Source organism: Pipra filicauda, unplaced genomic scaffold (assembly GCF_003945595.2).
Source record: "Pipra filicauda isolate LSUMZ 115617 unplaced genomic scaffold, ASM394559v2 scaffold157_size4220110_pilon, whole genome shotgun sequence".
NCBI classification, from domain to species: Eukaryota; Metazoa; Chordata; class Aves; order Passeriformes; family Pipridae; genus Pipra; species Pipra filicauda.
In genome coordinates, this window is record NW_024104073.1 from 2,006,504 (window position 1) to 2,031,192 (window position 24,689).

Genomic DNA, 24,689 nt, shown 5'->3' on the forward strand with positions numbered 1-24,689 from the left:
TAGAGCTTTACTAGACTTCAACATTTCCTTGTTTAGAACAGCAGTTTTTTTCTGTTTTGCGGAAAAAAATCATTTATATTCTATAGCTCTGCAGCAAGTCTTTGAGATTAGCTGCTCTCAGCAGACAATTTATGTTTTATGGTGGCTGCTCAAAGAAAAAATGTAATTGAAAACATTTGTATTTTATTCTTGAGCTCTTCCTCATTTCTTGAACTTTTCTTTGAAATATTTTAATAAATGTTTTTGAGTTGAACATTAGTCATCTGCCAGGTTGACTGTGTGGTAGTAAGCATTTGCTGAATATTGGTCATTCTTGAATTTTCAAATTTTGAAGTAATGATCTTTATTTTATGATGATATGGTTGATTTGTTTTAAGACTTCCTTTTCTTCATCTTTCAGTATGCAGAGGTGCCAAAGCAGACATAGTGTTCTTGACTGATGCTTCCTGGAGTATTGGTGATGATAACTTCAACAAAGTAGTGAAATTTGTTTTTAATACAGTAGGAGCCTTTGACTTGATTAATCCTGCTGGAATCCAGGTAGGTTTGTTATTTCGAAAAGAAAGAGAAAGAAAGAAAGAAAGAAAAAAGAAAGAAAGAAAAAAGAAAGGAAGAAAAAAGAAAGGCAGAGAAAGAAAGAAAGGAAGAGAAAGAAAGAAAAAAGAAAGGAAGAGAAAGAGAGAAAGAAAGAGAAAGAAAAAAGAAAGAAAGAAAGAGAAAGAAAGAGAGAAGGAAAGAAAGAGAAAGAAAGAGAGAAAGAGAAAGAAAAAGAGCAAAAAGGATTGTGTGCATATTGCTGTGCTGTGTACATGAATATGTGTGTGTATAGACATACATATTTAAAAAAGATTTTTCAATTATTTAATGCTTATTAATATACCACGATAAATATTTAAATGGAGAAAGTTGGTCTGACTGTGGAGATACAAGACTGAACACTGTGATATATTCCATTTCAGGTTTCATTTGTGCAATACAGTGATGAGGCAAAATCTGAATTTAAACTGAATACATTTGATGACAAAGCCCAGGCCCTGGGTGCTCTTCAAAATATTCAGTACAGAGGAGGAAACACAAGGACAGGTAATTTTGGGCTGTATTTATATTTCCTTAAGATAAAATGTTTTCAGAAACTGCCTCATTATCCTAATATTACATGGCTGAAGAATTAGGTTTTTCTGTTGTGGTTTAGCTATTGCCCTTAAAAAGTAAGTGATTTCTCCTCTTGTGGATAATATGGATGATTCCTTGTTTATTGTACACTTTGCAGGCAAAGCCCTAACATTTATCAAAGAAAAGGTTTTGACTTGGGAGAGTGGCATGAGGCGAGGTGTTCCCAAGGTACTGGTTGTTGTCACAGATGGTCGGTCTCAGGATGAGGTGAGGAAAGCAGCGACGGTCATTCAGCACTCTGGTAAGCAATTCACAGTACCTGGCTATTTCATTTCCATATTGCTTCAATTATCTGGTCATCATTTACTCATCTTTTATGGACTCAGAAATGTATGCTGAATATTTGTGAAAAACTCAAAACTATTAATAGAATTCGCACACTGTCAACCAGACTTACTTTTTCTTTCTAAAGCTTTCTTTCTGGGGGAGGATGTGGCTTCCCAAAGTAATTCCTCATGCATAATTTCAAAGATGTGGCTTTTAGTTACTTCTTTCTCTTCTTTGTGTGTGAACCCCAGGGATCATTGGGAAGTGTACTGCATTCTAGAGTTTACGATTTAATGGGCCTGGTTTTTTTTTTAAGATTTACGTTTTATCTGGTATAAACCAGTAGATCTCCAGTTAAAGTAACTGCTTTTGAAGGAGCTGGGTCTGAATGGACTCGCTTATTGCCTTTTGAGCTGAAAAGCATTGTACTTCCTCTTTAGATTTGCTGAATGTGGCTTATGTGAGTGAAATCATCTGTTCCTGTCCCTGCATCCAGCATTTTGCATTGCAGTGCATGAACCATGTAGAGTCCTGATCCCTGAGCAGGGAGATGTACTTCCTTATTGGAATCACATGCATGTAAACCACAAGTGATCATTTTCTCTGTCTTTGTGATCTGAAGGGATTAGCTCTGTCTAGATGATTTCTACAGTCTCCCTGGACAATCTGCTTCAGTGCTTAACTACCTTAGTAGTAGGAGAGCTTTGCCTTGCCTTTCACCTAAGTCTTTCTTCAGGCTAGTGAAATTATTGTCTTCATTTACCTAGTTAACCAGGAAACAGTTGATCACTGTCCATTGTAACAGGCCATCATATTTGAAACCTGTTGTCATTTCCTCTTTCTGAATTCCCTTTTCTAGCCTAAACAAACCCATTTCCTTCCACCTCCTTTTGATCAAGTTTTTCAAACCTCTTATCACTTTTACTCTCCTCTCTACTTGCTTTGATTTCTACACATCTTCAATGTCATGCTTAAAGCTGGACAGAGTGTTTCAGCCAAAGCTTCACCACAATTGGCTACAGAGGAATAATTATCTTATTTTTGAAAAAATAAAGATATAAATAAAAATATCTTTATCATTTGGAGTAAATGTGAGTTGTTCTTTCAGCCTTCAGCCAGCCCACTGTCTGTGCAGTTTCTCATGAATGAAATTTACACCTGGTGATACGATTGAATTCTAGGGTCTGGATTCTCTTCCTTTGACTTAAGATATCTAAAAGCTAAATGTCTAGTCTAAAGTCATCATGTAGGGTCCTTTTATGGTTAGTGAAGAGAACAACAGATAGACATCTGCAGACAATTACTTTTCCTGTCTTGAATTCAGCATCGTAGGGAGATGAGATGAATTGCATTCTGAATCTGCCCATGTCTGTCTAGTGATAATAGAGAAAGACTAGACAAGTAGCCTAGACTTGTTAACTTGGAAAGTAAAAATTGGTGAGGGGAATACCACCCTAAGAAAGTGAAACTAAGAAACATGAAATGCAGTAGATGGCAACAGACAGACAACAGGATAACTAATAGTCTGTACAGAGATTTTGGCCATAGAGCAGATTTAAGATAATATAGAGTTGAGAGAACTGTACATATTGCATTAAAGAGTGAGGGGACTATGTAGCCAAGGCTGTATGAGATTGGATAATGCCCCCTCAAAAAAGGAGGAGAAAGTTCTGAAAGAAAGATGCAAAAACCAGTCTAAGCCTTTCTGAGCTTGACAGGGGTGAAAGGATATCCAGAATGTATGCTAATAGGTAGATCCTGAGAAATCAATGATAGAGATGGTTTGTGAAATATTGACCTGAAAAACGGTAATGTATATTTACTACATTTCAAGTAACAAGTGTTATTTTTACAGGCTTCAGTGTCTTTGTGGTTGGTGTGGCTGATGTAGATTACAATGAGCTGGCCAAGATTGCCAGCAAGCCCAGTGAGCGTCATGTATTTATTGTTGATGACTTCGATGCCTTTGAAAAGATTCAAGATAACCTTGTCACCTTTGTGTGTGAGACAGCTACCTCAAGTGAGTAGAAGACATTGGTTTTCCTGTTCCCAAATGAATTTTGCTTATATGCTGCTACAATTGAGTTGCAGGTTGACCTTGGGCGGACACCTGTTGCCCACCAAAGCTGCTCTGTCACTCCCCTCCTCAGCTGGACAGGGGAGAGAAAATATAACAAAAGGCTCTGGGTCAAGATAAGGGCAGAGAGTGATCACTCACTGGTTACTGTCATTGGGTAACTCGACTTGGGGAAGTTATTAATTTATTGTCAATGAAATCAGAGTAGGATAATGAGAAATAAAATCAAGTATTAAAACACATTCCCTCCACTGCTCCCTTCTTTCTGGGGTTAACTTTAGTCCTAATTTTCTCTATCTCCTCACCCCCAGCAGCCCAGGGGGACAGAGAATGGAAGCTATGGTCAGTTGATCTCATGATTTCCCTGTTGCTCCTTCCTCCTCGTGGGGAGAACTCTTTGCATTCTTCCCCTGTTCCTGTGTGGGGTCCCTCCCATGGGAGATAGTCCTCCAAGACCTAGTCAACATGGCTCCTTCCCATCAGCTGCAGTTCTTCACAGTGTGTCCCTCATGGTGTCACAAGTCCTGCCAGCAAACCTGCTCCAAGGTGGGCTCCTCTCTCAATGGGGCTACGGGTCCTTCCAGGAACCTGCTCCAGCATGGGCTCCTCCAGTGGCTGCAAGTAGATATCTGCTCCCCTGTAGACTTCCATGGGCTGCAGGAGGACAGTCTGCATCACTATAGCCTTCACCACAGGGAAGACCAGGAATGCAGGGGAATCTCTGCTCCAGTGCCTGGCAGAGTTGCTTCTCTCACGTATTCTCACTCCTCTCTCCGGTTGCAGGTTGTTGTGCCATTGCTACACATACCATCCCCCACCCCACCCCCCCCGCCCCTTGTTAAATCTGTTATCCCCCAGTTGCTACCACCACTGCTGATGGGCTCAGCCTTGGCCAGTGGCAGGTCCATCTTGGAGCCAGATGGAACTGTCTCTGTTGGACACAGGGTAAGCTTCTGGCAGCTTCTCACAGAAATCACCCCTGTAGTTCCCCTGCTAGCAAAACCTTGTCATGCAAACCCAACACAAGTTGCCATCCCATTTAAGGTACCTCAAAAGAAATGTTCATATAAAAAAGTTATATTTCATAATAATTGGACATAGTTTAAGGGAGCAAATTACTTTTTTAAAATTTTGAAGAAGGTATTGTATTTTATGTAATCTTGTCTTGTATTTCAAAAGTACTGGTAAACAAAAAGAGATTAACAGTCAGTGACAACTTCTGTTCTTTAAGAAGAAGTAGAATGATGCCTGATGTGAACTGCAGGGTACAACAGATCTCTTACTTACCACTGGGATAGGGTTGCTAAAGAAGTAAAGCTACACTGTGTGATGCTGTTTTAAAACTATCTACAGTTGAGTTGTTTACTCAAGTGAAATCCTTCTATGGCAAAAATAAGAAATTCTCAGGCCTGTCATGTGCAACTGTGTGCTCTCTAACTGCCTCATCTGCTGGCTCCTGAGGAGCTACATAAATATGCAGTTTTTCCTTGTGAATCTGACAGCTATTATGCAGCTCGACTCATGCCTTAAATATTCATGGAAAGACTGTGTCATTGTCCTCCTTTCTTCGTATGAATTATACTCTTAAAATATTTGTGGTTTCATTTCTTGTTCCATACAATTTTTCACAGTAGAAATAGCCTACTAAAAATGATGAGTAAAGAATTTGACAGCACATCTACCACAGCACAGGACACATTATGACAAATGTAACAAAATTTGACTCATAATTAACAATAGCATAGACTTCTCGGTAACAAAACTTTCTGAAGTATATGTATGTTCATATCATGTTAGGTTTTGTAGTTTTAATTATATATTGTTTCATGTCTTTCAGCTTGTCCCCTTATTTACTTGGAGGGATACACTTCACCTGGTAAGCAACTGTCTAATATTTTGGCATAAGTTCATTTGCGTCTTGTACAGCTCTACAATGTTTCTGTTTTTTATTTTCTCTCTGGACTTAAAGGTTTCAAGATGCTGGAATCATATAATCTAACGGAGAAGCATTTTGCTTCCGTACAAGGCGTATCACTGGAATCAGGCTCTTTCCCAAGCTATGTAGCATATAGACTCCACAAAAATGCCTTTGTCAGCCAACCAATACGGTAAGTAAACCTGAAAGACTCATATTTAGGGTGAGCAGATGGGAAAGGATTAACAGAGTTTTTGGATGATAGCATTAATGTTTTATGGAAGATGTGTTAATTTGATGTTTTTACTGAACACCAAGACAAAGAATATCTATCATTGTTCTCATTAAATGCTAATCTATTCCTTCCATTGCAGCAGTCACAGTTCATTATTAATCCAGTTGTTCATTGTTCTTTGAGATTATGCTTCTTATCCGTTTGAGTTGCATATAATCCACAGTTTATACTTAGACAGTTGAACAACAGCCTTCTTAGTACAAGAAGCTCTCCATTGCCAGAGAGAAATGGTTTCAATATGGTGGGATAAGCATCACTTCTTTCAGAAGCGTTGTTCCTACTGCAGTAGGCAGCACGCTGATGCCACTGATTTAGGGTAGTTTCTCCTCTACTTGACTTGCCTTATTTGGCAAATGGCGTGGAGTTTTCAAGGGCCTGTGGTTATGGGTGGGTAATATATGGTCAGTCTGGCCAACATTTTTTTCACAAAGAACAAAAAGACTTAGGAGTTGGTTTTACTAAGAGGGGAACAGTACCTCTCTCTCTTTTTTTTTTTTTTACATTTGTTTCTCTCCCGTTTATTTAAGTAACTTTCAAAAAAGGTTATTCTGAGTCAGAGGAGATGCATAAAGATAGCCCATTGTTCCTATTAAATTTAAGGAAATTTAGTCTTCTTTTCACAGAAACCTTTGAAACCTTCTGAAATTCTGTCAGATTGGATAAAGATCAGATCACAAGCACAGGAGCTGAGGTTTATGAAGAAATAATTTCTTTTTGCCAGCATTCTCAGATCACAACTTTAAAAGGGGAGGACCTGAGGACTTTTGAGTTCATTGGCATGTGTTAATAGCTATAGGGGTGATAGTTCTCTGGCAGCCTGGATTTTTACAATCTAGGGAAGTACAGATAATCCCAATTATGTGTTAAGATAGACCTTGCATTTAGCAGGATCAGCTGATGAAAAGACAATAAAAAGACAGACTTCCTCTTTATTTCATTTTTTTTAGAATGTTGTGATACATAGTCTAATGTCTGCTATAAGAGGTGGAGGACTTGCCAGAATATTCTGGGCACTTATTTTTCATGAGAATCCAGAAAATAAAGCTCACTTTAGACTGAGTCAGCAAAGCAATAAAAGCATACTGATCCTAGTGGCATAGTTGTTTCCATATCTGAAAGAACTTGTTATCTGGGTTATAACTTGTGTTGCTGTATCTACATTAATACTTGCATTCTTGCACTGTGCTGTGTAGTGTTGTTGACTTAGTGATACGTTTTTATTGCAGTGTCCATAATTGTATGGGTACATAAGCTTTGCCTAATATACAAAGGAGGTCCTCTCTTCATTTTAAGATTTTTAAGTTTATGTTCATGTAGCCAAATCCCACCCTGAGCTCCTTTATAATAGTTAAGGAGAAGCAGTAGCCACCTCCTTTCTTACAGTTCTTTAATGCATTCCCTCCCTTCCCCTTTAGAAAATACTGGAGATCATTTCAAGCATGGTTTTATTTACTTTTGTCTCTTTGCTTTTTTAATGTCTAACAGTTCAAATATCACAAATTTAAACCTGAGCCACTAAAGAATGAGCTGGAGCCCAAATGCATCACTAATTGCAGAGAAGATGTTGAATATCTCCCTTACCGTACCTATGCCTGAAAGGCAGCAGTAGTTAAGTGCTGTTGCCTGACTGAAACAGACCAGATATAAAAAGCGTGGTCTTTTTTTCTGTACTTATCATCAAGGAATTTAAAACATGTGCAGTTTATACAGAATCTTGCCACAAGAATCAAGAGTTCTTGGTCATATTTCGGCTTCCTCTATATTGGTGCCGGGACCAACAGAAGACAGGCTGTGAGTTCATCTTAGCAAATCACATGATGTTTTTCTATCACAACAGTATTTTCTATCTGAAAGTGTAGTTAAAATGTTCTGTTCCATTGAACGCTGTGGTTTCCCTGTTACTCTTGTGTCTTTTCTTTGAAAAAAGAGCAAATTATGAAGACCTTCTTTTCCTTACGTGTTTCCATGTGAAAAAATATCTTCATATTTTTTTAACAGAGAGATTCACCCAGAGGGATTGCCGCAGGCATACACTATCATTCTGTTATTCCGTCTCCTGCCCGAATCCCCCAATGAGCCTTTTTCAATTTGGCAGATTACAGACAGAGATTACAAACCTCAAGTTGGAGTTGTACTTGATCGTAAGGATGATTATATTTATTGCATAGAGAAGTTATATGTTATGTTACTTTGTATGCATTCTTCCCAAATATTTCCAACCCCAAAGCATTTCTATATGATAAAAGGATTACATATTTTTTGGTTTAAGAGATTTTTTTTAAACTTTGTGCATCTATTATTCAACTAAGAATAATTAATCTAAGCTACATTTCAACTTTGGTATGAACTCTAAAAGCAAAGGAAAGTATATCTATGTACTTACAGGTCATTAAGACCACCCATAATCTGTGTTTACCCAACTGAGGGATAAACTAGATTTTATCTATAAGTGTATCTTAGGAGGGTGGTTTCAGTAGTACATGTGAAATGAAATGTGTTATTTTCATTTATTGCAGCTGGCAACAAAGTGCTGTCATTCTTTAACAAGGATACACGGGGAGAGGTTCAAACTGTAACTTTTGATAATGATGAAATAAAGAAAATCTTTTACGGAAGCTTCCATAAGGTAAAGGATTGAAATTACTAATGTTTCTTTCTGAAGTGCTGTTCTTTGAAATAAAAGACAACTAAGCAGAAGTTACTGCCAGGTCTATCTGTTCCTTGGATAGTACTTTAAGTTGACATAGGGACTTACAGATCATGTAAAACAAGATCTCTGAAATTATAGCTTTCCTTTGAACCAATGTAAGATATTTGTCAAGAATTTGTCAAGAATTTGTTCAATTTGTAAGTGAAGGGATACATCTGAACAAGAAATCGTAGCCTAGTTCCTGGCACATGAAAGAGGGAGAATAAAAGATAAACTTGAAAAAAAAAAAGGAAAGGAAGTTCTGGTGACAAAAGATTGGGGGGTGTGTGTTGTGATTTGAAATGATTCAGAGAAGAGGAAGATGTAACCAAAGAAAGTGAGTAGGAACCAATGTTGGAAGGCGAATAACATATTGAAGAAGATTCTTATGTTTATCAAATATAATACATATATTTTGTATGTATGAATGTGTATTCATATGTTTTTTACTTAAATTCATTGGGCCTAAACTATTCTGTTGTCATGTTAACTGAGGAGGCAATAATAATGAAAGAGAGCCCATAAGAAATCTATTTATGATTTAGAATGAAACTTATGTTTTTTGAATTGTCAAAATGTCTAGTGAAATCCTTGCATGTTACTGCATCTGCCTTCAATTGTGACAGTTTTTTGCTTGCTTTTCTAAACTTGTGCATGGAATTATGAAAATTTGATCCTGCTTCCTTACCTCTACTATTCCAAGTGTTTGGGTGTCAGGCTGCACATATATCTAAAAATAATTTAAAAATATTTTCTTGCTTGTTAAGTATATATGTTTAGGGCAAGAAAGTGAGTTGCAATTGCAACACTTTTGGTCAGCTGAAATGCACATTCTCATGTTTTCATTTATCTCCCTTCTGTTTAGTTTAGTTTTCGTCGGATGACTAATTATGGATGGAGTATAGCATTTGTTTTCTTTATGACTAGTGACTTGCAGCATTCCTTTGAGGATACTGATAAGGGGTTGCCTCTGTCAACTTCCAGATACTGGAGGCCACATTTTCAACTGAGCTCTCTTTGGCTGATAGCAGGGAAAGATAGCTGGTGCCAGCATTATGATGTGTTGTGACTTCATTTGTTTAAAACACAGAGGATTATGGAAATCACACAGTACTATAAAAACTAGTGATTTCCTCAGAATTTGACAGAGGATAATTTCCCAGACTGGTTCTATGTTATATCCAACTATTCTTTAGAATTTATTTGATGCCTAATTATTTTTGCATATATGAAGAATTGTTTAAGTCACTGATTTTGTAACTGATAGTTACAATTAGCTTCGGATCACAACTACATTAAGCAGCCTTTAATTTGTCCTTGACATTTGGCATTTTGTCTTTTTTTTTCTTTTTGTAGGACAACTGAATTTTAAGGAAATGTATAAATCTATCGACGTGAGAAAAGCTGTCAGTATAGGCTAGGATATATATTGTTTTTTGAGTCATCAACAAGAAGTACTGTTGAGACACAGAGCAATATGTAGCATGCCTCATTTTACATATCAGTGTGAGAGTTGATACTTCCCTTCTTCAGGTCGGTGGTGTGGAGCTCTCTATGTGCTATACTGCCAGCAGTCTGTTTTAAGGGTCTGCTGCTAATTTGATGTTTAGAATCAAATTTTTCCCTGTAGTTTCTCTAAATGTGCTAGAGTTGAGCAGAATTGTCTGGCAGCACTTACAGTGAAGCTCTGCTCATTTATCAGAGCAAATAGGGAATAATCTGCAGCCCCTGTTAGATGCTAGAAATACTATCAGTAATGTAAAATTGTTTGTTACACTTGCTAATGAAAAACAATTACAGGGAAAGTAAAAATCCAGAATTTTTTATTATTTTAGTAAGTAAATACACTAATACATATGAACAGAAAGTTAGCTTAAGATGCCAAATGATGTACGAGAATAACATCCATTTGCAAATTATCTTAAAGCTCTGGAACTATGAATTCTTGCTTATGGGACTGTTTCTTAAGCAAAAATGTGTCACTTATTTAGTGAGCCATTCCCCTTCTTTTTTCCCCAGAAAGGAATCAAAAGTTCAGATTTTGATAGTACTTAAAGTAGCTGGAGGAGCTTTGATTTAAAGAATCATAGAATCATAGAATCAGCTGGGTTGGAAAAGACCTCTGAGATCATCAAGTCCAACCCTTGATCCAACACCGCCGTGGTTACTAGACCATGGCACTCAGTGCCACATCCAGTCTCATCTTAAAAACTTCCAGGGATGGTGAACCCACCACCTCCCCGGGCAGCCCATTCCAATGTATGATCACTCTCTCTGTAAAAAATTCTTTCCTAATATTCAACCTATACCTGCCCTGGCAGAGCTTAAGACCGTGCCCTCTTGTCCTACTGCTGGTTGCCTGGGAGAAGAGACCAACCCCCACCTGGCTACAACCTCCTTTCAGGGAGTTGTAGAGAGTGATGAGGTCTCCCCTGAGCCTCCACTTCTCCAGGCTGAACAAGCCCAGCTCCCTCAGCCTCTCCTCATAAGACTTGTGTTCAAGTCCCTTCACCAGCCTTGTTGCTCTTCTCTGGACTTGCTCCATCACCTCAATATCCTTCCTGAACTGAGGGGCCCAGAACTGGACACAGGACTCCAGGTGTGGCCTCACCAGCGCTGAGTACAGGGGAAGGATCACTTCCCTGGTCCTGTTGGCCACACTGTTCCTGACACAGGCCAGGATGCCATTGGCCTTCTTGGCCACCTGGGCACACTGTTGGCTCATGTTCAGCTTCCTGTCAATCCAAACTCCCAGGTCCCTTTCTGCCTGGCTGCTCTACAGACACTCTGTGCCCAGCCTGTAGGGCTGCATGGGGCCGTTGTGGCCAAAGTGGAGGACCCGGCACTTGGCCTTGTTGAACCTCATCCCGTTGGAATCAGACCATCTCCCCAGCTTGTCCAGGTCCCTCTGCAGAGCCCTCCTGCCTTCCAGCAGATCAACACTCCCCTACCCCAACTTGGTGTCATCTGCAAATTTGCTAATGGAGTGGTATTTGGGATGTTTTCATCATGTAGCTAAGCTTATTTCTCTGAATTCTCTCCAGGGTGATTACTGACATTGCTATCTGAGTCAGGTTGTAAATGATGGCATCATGGGCTTCCCCAGCTCACGTGCTGGGAAAGACTTATGTATCAGCCATGTTGATTAGCTCCTAATAACGGATCACAGTAGTTTCAGCTGGATGAAGGAAGGAAAGTAAGACTAACACATTCCTGAAGGTACTTCTGCAATTTCTCCTACCATCCAGTTTCAAAGAAATAGCAAATCTTTACAATGCAAGAAGTTTGTTTTCCAAAATATCAAACATTTTTGTGGTTTCCTTTTGATGACTTAGTGGCTTATTCGGTGAAATGCAGTTAACTAAACCTAACTGTAGGGAAATTTACTTTGGCGTACTTGAACACTCTCTGTAGCACAGCTATGGTGAAAGCTGTTGAATCTGGCAAGTCCCATAGGAAAAAATCTGACTGCCTGAGACAGTCATTAAGTTTATAACTGATGTTTTGGACAGACAGACAACTTCTTCTTTCTTATTCTTACCATGCTAGACTTCCTTTTAACTTACCATTTTGCAGTAGTTAGTCACACAAAATTTGATAATGAGTGTATGTCTTTCTGCTGATATACATATGGAAATTAGTTTGCTTAGCTTATTGATATGATTCCCTTAGCAGTAGATCAGAACACCATCAAACTTTATCTTACAAGGTGTCCAGAGAGAAAGATTAAAGTATGTTTTCTTTCCTAAAATCTCAGGAATGAAATGATCAGAACCGATTCTGTATGTTGGTGTGTTAGAAATTGTTGAAGACAAAATGTAGCAGGCTTGAATATAGAGATGTTTTATTTGCTGTAAAGACCAGATGCCTCATGCCTGGGCCATGAGATTTAGGCTGGAATTCAAATCTGACATTAAATCAGTGGTTAGCTGACTGAGTCAATGACTTGAGAGAACTCTGCTTATTTTTGATTGCTGGTATCTCTTCTTATTTGGATGGATGGGCAATGCTCAGCAGTTATTCCTATTTGAACATTTTCAAGTTGATGGTCTCATTCGGCATTCTGATGTAGATTCACCTCTTCTAAGTTTTGTGTGCAGATAAAAATGCAGTAATATCCTTTTGCTATGCAATGTCTTTTACTTTATTGAAATTGTGACAAATACTTAACACTCCAGTAGAAGGCCTTGCCTGTTAGGTACCTGTCAGAACTAGTAAATTACATCTATGATGAGTTTAAGCTGGATGATGCATTAATTAACCTGTAAAATTTAGTCATACAATCAAATGACTGAGTATATGATGTATAAATTATAATGAATTTAAAGTTTTGGCGTAGCACTTATTTTATTTTATGGAAAGTTTGGCATGTAATACCCGATTATACTTTGGACACACTCAGTTATCTTTCCATTATTTTTTAATTATTTGCTCAAGGAACATTGTTGGGAATACTAATAAAAAAACCTCACTTGTATATAAAGCATAAGCACATAATTTTAAAAGAGTTTTAGGTAAGCTATGCTGATGCCTTGGAGACAACTCTGCATGGAAAAATATTTAATAGGGAAAAAGAAGAAAAAATTCTCAGGGGAATGTTCAGGCACTTGTTGACTCAGGACATTTAAGGAAATCTCTCACTTTTATGCCAATTTTTAAAGCAGTAATCAAATAACAATATGCTTCTGAAGGATTATGTACTGGGATAACAGAAGCTTTAAAACATAAATGCCTATGTCAGGGATTCTTTACTGCTGATCTTAATGTATTGATATTTTAACAATTACGTAGATGTTATAATGATGTATGTAAAATATATGCAGTATTTAAGGTATATAAAGCCCCATAAAACTTTGTTGCCTTGAGATGACCTTCCATCAACTGCATGTGCTAAAATGCCAGACCCTTTTTTGTTTCCTTGAGACTCCTGAATGTTTTCTGTTTTCACAGAAATGTAAAAAATTCACATATGTTAATGTTTGACATACATACTATACGTTTTTGGAAGGATAATATTTGCTTAGATTTTGTTTGTTCCTCTCTGTAAGGTTTGCTGTGTTTCCCATAAGCATTTAATTCTCTTTTCCTGGTAAACGTACTCTCTTTATTGCAGTCATTCCTTTCTCCCTCCTAAATTTCCCCTATTTCCTATAATTAATCTCTTCCTCTTCTTCCCCGTTTCTCCTTATTTTAGCATATGTTTTTGTAGCCATATTTCTCTCATGGAAATTTCTCTCTTGCATCTTCCATTATTTTGTCTTGTTCTGGGCAGGCTTCTCTGGTCACTTCCTGTATCTCAATGCAGCTAATGCCTCTGGTTGAGTCATCTGTGGAAATTGAACCCTGGATCTTTGGATCTGAAACAATCTACTCTCTGAGCTACAGGCAGAGTCTATTAGCCCGTGGGCAGTCACAGACTCATAAACCTCTTGTGTGGTCCCAGACATCAGAGGAGGACAAGAAATGCTTATATTCAATTCTTCTCAAAAATTCTTTTATTTTTTACTTCTATGCCATCTTAAAGCAATTTTCAGGCAAGCTTTTTAAATAGCTAATTATAGTTCAACTATTACATTAAACACTATTTCTTTGCTGTGCTTGTGTATTCGTCTTATTGACCTTCAACACATTCTAAAGAAGTTATTTATATCATAGACTTTCCTTGAGTTTGAATTTTTCCACCAGTTGAAATTAAAGCAGGTTTACTAGGAAGAAACTTTCAAACAGTAATACCTAATCAGTGAAATACTCTTATGCCTATGTGCCTTTTTTAACTATTATGCTTAACTTTTTTCAGGTCCATATTGTTGTAACTTCATCAAATGTTAAGATTTACATTGACTGCAGTGAAATACTGGAAAAACCAATTAAGGAGGCTGGGAACATCACAACTGATGGCTATGAAATACTTGGGAAACTTCTAAAAGGCGACCGAAGATCAGCAACAGTAAGCAATAAATATGAATCCATTCATTAATGTGAGCCCTTGAAATTTTCTGAGGAAAGAGATTATAGATTAAGGATCACTAAGAAACGAGTGTTGCACCCAAAGCTTCTAAGTGTCTGTACTGTAAGACCTAATATACTTAACTGAAAAGTTTGGTCTTGATAGCTTCTCATTCCAGCAGAATTGCAAGAACAAAAATCAAATAGCTGAAAGTATTTCAGGTATAAAAGCAGTCAGGTAAATTCAAACAAGCAGTCAAGTATAAAGCAGTCAGGTAAATTCAATCAAGAGCAGGAATGTTTGTCTCTCAATAGAGAGAACAGTTAATCAGTAAGTGCATTTACTGTGGGTTCTCTATCACTGAACATTTTTTATTCCTAAAAGACATTCTCTAATGAACAGGTTTTAATTCTGACATGTCCTGTGGTGAGTGTTCTACTGGGTGATCAGAGAAATCCCCAATGACTTTATGATCTATAAGCCTGTAATGAAAAAGTGGCTGCTGCTATGAAGGTTGCATCAGTTATCCTGATATATACTTAATATGTAATAATACGTAATTGATACTGTTACCTGGGCTTAGAAGATTTAAGTCTACGGTCTGACCCATGTGTGCAAACCCTACCAGCTGAGGATCTTACAGTCTACCTAAGATCCCCATTTCAGCCTTTCTGAAAAACCTTTTGCTGCTAATGTGAGTGAAAAGTTCTGTTCATGAATCTGAATTAATATATGACCCAAGGACTGCAGTCTTCAGAGCTGGTCCAGAAGTTTTTCAACCAGATTTCATGCTGAACTCTACAGGCACTCAGCTGATGTAGAAATTCATTGGTATTATTCATTAAGCATTGCAAAATCTTTCTTGTCACATTATTTGGTTATCTTTTGTCCCAGAACAAGAGCAAGCATCAGTGTCTGAAGTTCTTGTAGCCTTATGTAGGTTTGGTTTTAAATTTTTTATTATTTTTAAATCCTTTTTCTGTCAGTGTCAAAAGAAGAAGTGAAAGTATGAATGATGTTAACCTCATTAGAAATAGAGGAGTAATTTTTAATGATAATGTCAATAGATTTCATAATTAACATCTCTCATCTTTCAAGAGTATTCCATTCTTTTACAGTTAGAAATCCAGAATTTTGACATTGTATGCAGTCCAGTATGGACTAGCAGAGACAGATGCTGTGATCTTCCCTCAATGGTAAGTATAAGCGAAAGAGAGGCTATTCAGAAAAACGTTATTAATAGGAAATTTAGCAATATCAATATTAGGCTGGTCTTATACCTTGTACTGACAACACCTCTAAATCACAGTTGTCAGAGCAGCCACTGAACAATACTGCATTTCAAGGTTTTGTGTTTGAGGGTGAAAGGTTGTAATGCTAGAATTGAGCCCCTTAGAGGAGTGGTGCAAAAAATGTCCATTATAATATAATTTCTGTGATATTGCAGATTCTAGGTATTATGAATGGAATGGCTATATATATTTTTTTCTATTTAATTTCTTCTTGGATTAGCATTCAAAAAATAACTAGTATATTCTTTGTCAGTTCAAGTTGATTGTCCAGTGCATATAAATATTAGAGCAATAGAAATTGCATATGAATTTGATTTTACTTGTGCCTGTGTTGTTAGTGCCTTGCATAACTTGCAAAGAAAATTTGCTAAAAAATATAAAAGGTGCTGTAGAAACATTTGGAAACCACTGGTGAGATGTGTGTTTTATTTTTACTTGAAAACAGGATAATAGAGAATCTTCCTCCTATTGTTTTAGAAAAGCATGCTGCCAGTGAGTACTTTTCTTTAAAATGACAGTAATTGTTGTGATTGAATTTTCAGAGAGATGAAGCAAAGTGCCCAGCTCTTCCAAATGCTTGTACCTGTACTCAAGACAGTGTGGGACCTCCAGGACCTCCTGGACCAGCTGTAAGTTACCAGCTCTAACTATTTGCAACAGAGAGGTTTCTGATTTTTAGATTTATGGAAATAGTTTTGTGTTGATCTGTGGTTTTGTGAAAAAAGATCAGTCAGAGACATAGTTTCTATCAACATGTCCATAACATCTCAGTAATCTGTCCCCATTTCCTCTTAATTTCAAACACAGTTAGGCAGCTCCTACCACTTCTATTCATTTATATAATCTTTTGCTGTATTTCCAATGTGATCATCACTGTGAATAGCTCCTCATTGTTTGATAGGTTGAAAGACTGGCCCAGTCTCAGCTGTCTTGCACATCGTGTACAAGATACTTTTAATGGACTGTGCAAATATTTTTCCTAAATAAAGAATCAGGATTTCACTCCAAGGAAAGATTCTTTACTCTGTAAGGGAAATAAATTAGTTACTGTCTTTATTTTTTGTATGGAGAAATAGTCTATAGAATGAATATGCTCCTATCAATTGCTTTGAATATAAGGGAGTTATGCTCAGCCCAGTAGTCCTTCTACTTTGAAGCTGTCAAACTGCTGCATGAGGAAGCTGAAGCCCAGTTAAGTTGTCTGGTAGTCTACTAGAGAGATATCCAGAGATTTTGATGAATATAAATTGAAGAAGTTTCTTTCTGCAGAGACAAAAATCACAATAATTTTTGTCAGCTGAATTGGCAAGTCTGAAGCTGATGTGGTTTACCTGAGTTCCTCATGCATCTTTTATTCTAGCACTCTTTTTAGCAGTGATCTGTACACTTCAAAACTTCGGAATTTCATATAAGTTTGTTAAAGAGAATTCATAATGCACACCAGTTTTATGTACCTTTTCTTTCTGTGTATAAAATAATTTTTCTTTCTGAATACTCACTTTAGGGTGGTCCAGGTGCTAAAGGTCCCAGAGGTGAAAGGGGTTTGACTGGCTCATCTGTAAGTATCTTTCCTCTAATGCATCTATAATAATGTTGCTACATGTTTACCTGTATGAAAATTTATATGCTTAGTTTTATGCTGAGCTAAGAATGGAAATGAAAAATTTACTTGAAAGTATGCCTTTATGTTATTTATGTGCAGCCAACCTATTTGAGACTATATATACACAGTCTGTGTATCTTCAAAGGCATTGACTGCACATAAGGATACTGGGATTACAGGCATCAGGGTGTTGATACACACTCTGCAGCATTATTGTTCTCTCCTGTGTACAGAGGAGATGGCTACGCTTCTCATTCATGCTGCCAGAGGGCATGTATTGGCCAACATGAGTCAGAGAATAGCTTATGTAAGACTATGCCACTTGAATGTTTCTGAAGTTGTTCTGAAGTATTAAAGGTGTCTCCAAGCTTCTGACTTACCTTAAGTGTCTAACCCAAAGGATTTTGCAGTTACAGATCTCAGAAGGCATTGACATTTACAATTTTGTTTTAATTTTCTGCTTTAAGGGCCCTCCTGGTCCTCGTGGTGAGACAGGTCCTCCTGGCCCTCAAGGTCCGCCAGGTCCGCAGGGACCCAATGGGCTGTCAATCCCAGGTGAACCGGTGAGTGGCCATTTTGGGTGCAGGTGGGAACGTGTGGGGAGCCAGAGCTGTCCATGTGGATGATGGTCCTGCAAAGAGGGTGACAGTTTTGCCTGAATGTTCATTGGTCCCTGCAGGGCAGTAGTATTATGAAACAAGTCTATTTCTGAAACAAGTCTCTTAATACAACGGCATTTTGTGTCCTGAATGTTAGATGTGCTTATGGGATACCAATGAAGAGACAGATCCTAAGCACTGTAATGTATATTGTGCTACTCTGTTTTCGGTCTTAATGGCTTTTCCGTAGAGTTGCTAGGCATTCCAGCTTTAGGACTCAAAACTATCAAACTGTGGTGCAGGAAAATTAAGCATGAAATATTAATTTGAAGACTTTCTCATAGACCTACATGTCTAACATCTATTGTTTGGCCTAAATCAGTTGCTGAAGGTTCAGAGAGGAAATGGGTGCCTATATCTAGTCATACAGAACAACCCTTCATTCCTAGGAGGTTTTCTTGGCAATAGCATGCATATTTTAGCAAGATACTGCTTCCGATTTCATGCACGTGCCTTCAAAGCACTGATGAAATTTCACCATATTCTGTTTTTTTATAGTAATAGCATACATAACCCTTTGCTTACATTGTGTGTATTAAGACTGCTTTTGCCACATTTTAATAAGCAATCACCCCAAAAGTAGGAGTATAATTCTGATGTTTCTTATTTAGGATTAGCTTGAATTTTAATACATTCAGGAGTTTTTTGTATGAAATCTTTTATCAAAATATAAAGTTTATGGAAAATAAAATAGAACTGGTGTGTGATCGCATCCCGTCTTATTTTACATTTGATAATAGGTTACCTGCTCTGTCTGTAATGTAATGTAATTTGGGAAATGAAAAATAAAATGTGCTTGAAGATAGACATTAGCAACACGGTCTGCTTTGTAAGGACAAAATAGAAAGATTTTCTTAACCTGTGTAGATACTTTTCAGGCTTTTTTTCGTATACCAGGAGGAAAAACTTCATCAAGATGTTCTAGAGGTGCCAAAGAGCAAGAAAGGGCAAACACATTCCTTTTAGACATGGAATACAAATAATATATTTATTTGTCACATTCAGTTGATAAAGTCTGAAGAATGAAAATGCCAACATTCATGGAATTTCTCATTAGCTCACAAGAAGTTAGAGCACCACTTTTTTAGTCCTAGTTTCCAATTGCGATTCACATTGGCAGGCTATGTTTACAAATTGTTTGGTTACTAACAGTTCTTAATGCTGGATTATCATGAAGCCACTGTAAAAAATAACTATTGTATTGTCAATTTTAGCTCATGTAGGTTTAGACTGTGCATTTATACTACAGTGCTGTAGTGTATATGAAAGGCAAGCTACCTGTGAAAGGCAATACATTGCTGCTTTATATGCTCCTACACCTTGTGTCCTGGAAGTGTGTAATATCTTTTAGACCATGGGTTAGAGAAAACTAGTGATACTGTAAAAAGACCAAGATTTCACCTTTCATGAGTTTAGACAGCTCCATTCCCCAGCTGAGAAAGATAAAGGAGATTGGAAGAAAACATGTAACCCCTCACAGCTTTCCTGCTGTGATATCATCTGATATCAGCCGTGATATCAGTCATGGACTCAAAAGTCCATGTCACTTTCTTATCAATTGAAGCCCCCTTCAAATGCCTTATTTTTAATATAATATCACCCAGTCATCCTGCATTTGCAAATGTTTGTTAGAAGATCAGTATTGCTTCACTTAATAGGTCTATGTATCTTGATTTATTCCATAATATGTAGTTGGGTTATGGATTCCTTAATTTAGGTGTCTTGTGGGAAATATTTTCTATCAATTTACACAAATTAATTCTGTGATTCAGAATATCTTGCAATCATTTATGAAAATTATAGGGTCGTCAAGGAATAAAAGGTGATGCTGGCCAACCTGGACTACCAGGGCGATCGGTAAGTTGATGCTTAGACAAGGTAATGTCATTTTACACTATTCCTGATACAGGTTTGCTGCTGGACAGCTGTCTTTGACATCACTAGGAGTCATGGGCTCTTCTCATACCTTCCTAAGTAATAGTTTTGGAAACATAATTATCTTATACTTAGGAACTTGAAATATAGGAAATAGTAAACCATTAAAAACAGCAAGAGTGAAAGAACAGCTGTACTGAGTCAAGCGAAATGTCCATCTGGACAGTTGTGAAGAGTACACTGGTAGCGTCCCAGGAAGGTCTCTCAACTGCTGACCACTTGCAGTTAAGCATCTTCCTGAAATAAAGGTTGCAGAACCTTTGCGGAACCCCTCTTCAGCAATGTTGCCTAATTACTTCCTTCTTTTGGAATTCAAGTGGTCTTGGGACATTAACTGTCTGTGTTCTGAAAGAAGAAAGCAATATTCAATTTCAGTTACTTTCAGATTTCTATATTGTAAACTAGGATTAGGTTTTGAGGAGAAAAATTTAGGGTATTTTTAGATAATCGGCGAAATTTAGATAATCTAAGGTCATTTTACTGCACATGTGGTGACATAATGAATATTCCTTGGTTACTGTATTGTCCTTAATTTTACTGGAGATATATAGACTAGATGGGGGATGTTTAAATGTTGTTGTGGATTTAATTTTATATATCAGATAATGTCAGTCATGGGCCAAGGACCTTGTATTCCTTACCTGTTTTATTAGTAATACACTTTTAGGGAGTAGTAATGCCCTGGAGAAAGCAATGCTACATGTCAGTGTACAATGAGATTAGACAGAAAAAGTGGAAGAACATCTGTACTGGAGATATATGTGATGCTTAGCATAGCAGTGTTGTTTATTCTGTCATGGATACAATTTCTCATTCCTTTTCCCTCTAGGGAACTCCAGGTTTACCTGGTCCACCTGGCCCAGTGGGTCCTCCAGGAGAAAGGGTAAGGTTTCATCAGTTTATGTTAAAAGACCAAGTAATGTGTTTTCTGTGTTCCTCTCCTCCCTCCCCCTGCTTCTTTATATATCTTTCTATTTTCAAATACTTTTTCAAAAGGAGTTCTTTTATCAGTATCCCATCTGGAGAGACAAAAGTAGAAGGGTTGGAAACACCTCAGGGGTGAAAACCTCCCAAGACAGGTAGCCAGTAGGTTCTGTAAAAACTGCACTGCTCCCTTTCCTGACTGGGTTCTCAGATACCTGCACCCACAGAGCAACTGAGTGGGGCTCTGCTGAGGAACTCAGCTCTGCTGTCTTCCCCACACTATTGCTGTTGCCTTGAATCTCTGCTTATCTCAATGTCTGGGAGATGTCATATTGGTAAAGAATTTGTCTGTGCCAATCTTACTGTGAAGGTCAGGTTTGCTCCTAAACCTTTGACTATTTGGAGCTAAGAAGTTTTCTTTGGATGGAGGATTCTGAAATGTCTTCATAGTGAAGGGCATGCTTGTTGTGGAGTTGTTACAATTCCTTCCTTCTGATTGGAGTCAACTAAGTAAATCTCTTTTGTTGTCACAGTGGAATATCATCTTTGAGATGACTGAAGCAATTTACCATCTTTATAGTAATTTACCATATCTTTATAACATTTTACCATCTTTAAATATACCATCTATATTTACCATCTTTATTAGCTCAAAATTAGCCAAAGGCTCTTACAAGCCTTTACGGTCAAAATTTATAGCTGATATATGCATATATAGTTATCCTTTAGTGGGAGTTGATAGCCAGAAGTGAAAATGGACAACCATGTCATAGCCAGTTGCCAAAGAGCATTATGTTGGATTGGTGGGTCAAGGACCATCAACATTAATTTATGAATGCTATGTTAGGTCACTGAAATGGGACTTCTCAGCATCTCTTCTTGCAGGGGAAATATCTGAGAGGGCGATGGTTCTTCATTTAAGCAGAAACCTCTGATTTTCCAACTAATCCATGAGTGAGAAAACAGTGAAAAGAAAGATCTTGCTCTTCTGGGATAGAATTGATGTCTTAAGCCCCTAATGGTTTTTATTTTTCTAATACTTGTAAGCCCTTATAAGTTTAATAGGTAGATTTTAAAAGCAGCATCCCTTACATCCCTTTCCCTGTAGCACCCTTGTTTACACATTCCTTAACCCTCTTACCCCATTCTATGCTCCCTATATCACTCCTACCCCCGAATCCAGTAGAAATGTTTAGTCTCTTATCAAGGCAAGGCCTGGACTGTTTAGGGAACAGCCATATCAGGGCCTGAACAACAAAATGAAGTCAAGAATTAGGTAACTATGTACCCTTTGTGCTCTGAAGAAGATGAAGATAGATGAAGTAGGTGGTCCCAAAATACACCGCAGACCCATTTTCAGGGGGTGGACCCGGGGCGGTCCAGAGTAAAGGCCACAGGGTGGACACATCTGGGATGGGATGGATGGTATTATAAAATGTAACATCTCAGGCACAGGGGTGCGTGTGCCGTGTAACATCTTTTGCCTTGGCATAATAAACCCTTTCTTATCATACCCCTAATTAACTGCTCCGGGAGATTTTTTGAGGCACCATAAATCCCACGGCATCAAACGATGATTCCTTTTCTTAAAAATGTTGAGAAAGATTGATTTAATTCTCAGTTAAGCAACAGCAGCTGAACATCTTCTAAATTGTCTATAGCTCATTGTTCCATAGCCTTCTCCAGCATTAGTTGTGATAACTATTTTATAACTTACATTGTAGATTGGTTTTAAAATATATGGCAGTAGTAATCAGGAGTATTGCAATTATACAATCTTAAAGGCCATTTTCATCAGGCTACAATCTTAAATTAATCTCTGATTATGCTTTTGTTTTTGAATAGGGTTTCACAGGAAAAGATGGTCCCACAGGTCCAAGAGGCCCACCAGGACCAGCGGTAAATATAATTTTGTCTTTGAAATGCTCTGAATTAAGAGACCTGAGCCAACAGAGAGCTACACTGACATTTTCAATTTCTGTCAAATGTGACAGTGATCCTTTGTTTAATATCCTAAATGGGTCTGGGAAACTCTCAGTAAAAGGTGAGCAGACAGCTACTTAAAGCACGTATTCGCAAATGTTTGTAACTGTGGTTTCGAAACCAATTTCTGCCGGTGTAAATAAGGAAAGAACTAGTTTACCTGGTTCTTTAGTCATGATCTTTAAATGCATAGCTAGATCTTCTGAAAGAAATCAGCTTATTACTTGTAAACTGGTGGAAACTAATGCTTTTAATACAGGGGGGTTTTTTGACAAGAGTATTTGAGGATTAGTTTTTTCTTAAAAAGCTGCTTCATTGTGCTTTGTGGGACCATGCTAGAAAGAAGGCTGGACGTGCTGGGTCAGACAGCCTGAGATAGGCAAGTTGCTAGAGCTGAATGTTACCAATTCCAACCAGAAGCAAGTTAGAAGATGTATTTCCATTAGGCATGCACACACAGAGCACACATTTACAACACATATAGGGACAGGAGTCTCTGGGCACGGTATTACTTGGGCAGCTCCTGCTCCCCCATGATTATTTTTCTTGTGCCCCTTTGTGAGTGTTCAGATGAGCTTTTATCACATAATCTAATACTGGTCTTTTGTTTTTTCATATATATCTAGTATCACTGGAATGACTTTATGGTCTTCTTGATCTGGACTTTTACAGGGATCACGGACCTGCTAGATGAATTTAGAAGGCCAAACTGTTTTGTACTTCTTTAGCAGTCTGTCATTAAGATTGATACCAAAAACATATAGACGCACTCTGCATTTTTAGGTTCAGAAATGCCTGTTAAACTGTGCTGTTATATAAAAGGACACATTTCCATGAAGAAACAAACTATTTGTTCTGTAAGAAAGTTTTCAAGCCTAATATATACTTAACAGAAAAACCCCTGATAGGAACCATTTTCAGTAGTGCTTTGGACTCAACACAATAACACATTTCTTAGCACTTAGGTTGTTGTGGTTTTCCACAATTCACTTTTCATCTCTTATGCTGCAGGGTGCCCCAGGAGTTCCAGGAGTTGCTGGCCCGAGTGGAAAACCAGGGAAACCAGGAGATCGTGGGGCACCAGTAAGATAATGATACACTTAAGAGTATCAAATTGAAATTTACAGTCTGTTGATGAATATGAGGATTCTGCTTGCTTTAAATAGTTGTCTTGCACTTATGGTGGTTAGTATGATGGGGCTGACCTAAATCCACAAGTCTTTTTTTAAAAAATAAATTTATTTTTACAGTATGCCATTTTGCTGAGTTTAATAGTTGGGGCTGGAAATTGTGGTCTCTTGTTTCCACTAAAAAAATTGCAAGATATTATGTGCCAAGACATATATTCCTACACTGCATAAGCATAAAGAACTAGGTCAGCAAAATGACTGGAAAGTCTTTACATTTGTGTGTGTGTAGCAAAAATGTGATAAACTCCTGAAGGTGGACAATCTTTGATAATATTACATAATCAGTTCTGGTTTGTAAATGTTTTCTGCTTTTTACAATGTTATTTCAAAATTATTTGGGGGTGGTTTCTGTGGCTTCTAGTCTGGCTTTTAAAGCACTTCCTGAACAGGGAGAAGGAGCCAGAGGTGCTGGCTCCCACCTACAGTTTCAGGTAAAATTTGATTTCATTAATTTATAGGATCTCTGAGAAGTTATGCTTGAATCAGGAGTGGAGACAGCACATGAAATGAGAAGTCATTCATTACCTGTGCTTAATGTATGGCAGTCATCTAGAATTTTCCATCCCGCTTCAGTGTAATTGTGTATATGAAAGCTGAATAATTTGGAAGAATATATAGTAGGTTGGGAAGCTTGATGGTCATGGAGTGGAAGTTCCCAGGTGTGCCAGGAACCTGGGTCAGTTTTTCATACACACGTTGAATTCAGTCTGTGTTTGCTGGACTATAAATTCCATTTCCCC

The 24,689-nt window shown here is 37.7% G+C and overlaps 1 protein-coding gene across 2 annotated transcripts in view; it reads left to right on the plus strand.

Annotated features, from left to right (window-relative positions):
- The window catches only part of COL12A1 (collagen type XII alpha 1 chain), a 102,982-nt gene that overhangs the window by 65,771 nt on the left and 12,522 nt on the right, over nt 1-24,689 (plus strand). For both annotated transcript variants that reach the window (XM_039379143.1, XM_039379142.1), the window contains 17 exons: nt 401-540; nt 960-1,083; nt 1,271-1,414; nt 3,296-3,460; nt 5,355-5,393; nt 5,487-5,625; nt 7,726-7,868; nt 8,244-8,353; nt 14,214-14,363; nt 15,482-15,559; nt 16,198-16,284; nt 17,160-17,213; nt 17,726-17,821; nt 19,721-19,774; nt 20,682-20,735; nt 22,622-22,675; nt 23,771-23,842. In XM_039379143.1, coding sequence (XP_039235077.1) covers nt 401-540; nt 960-1,083; nt 1,271-1,414; nt 3,296-3,460; nt 5,355-5,393; nt 5,487-5,625; nt 7,726-7,868; nt 8,244-8,353; nt 14,214-14,363; nt 15,482-15,559; nt 16,198-16,284; nt 17,160-17,213; nt 17,726-17,821; nt 19,721-19,774; nt 20,682-20,735; nt 22,622-22,675; nt 23,771-23,842 — 1,703 coding nt within the window. The remainder of the gene's footprint in view (nt 1-400; nt 541-959; nt 1,084-1,270; nt 1,415-3,295; nt 3,461-5,354; nt 5,394-5,486; nt 5,626-7,725; nt 7,869-8,243; nt 8,354-14,213; nt 14,364-15,481; nt 15,560-16,197; nt 16,285-17,159; nt 17,214-17,725; nt 17,822-19,720; nt 19,775-20,681; nt 20,736-22,621; nt 22,676-23,770; nt 23,843-24,689) is intronic.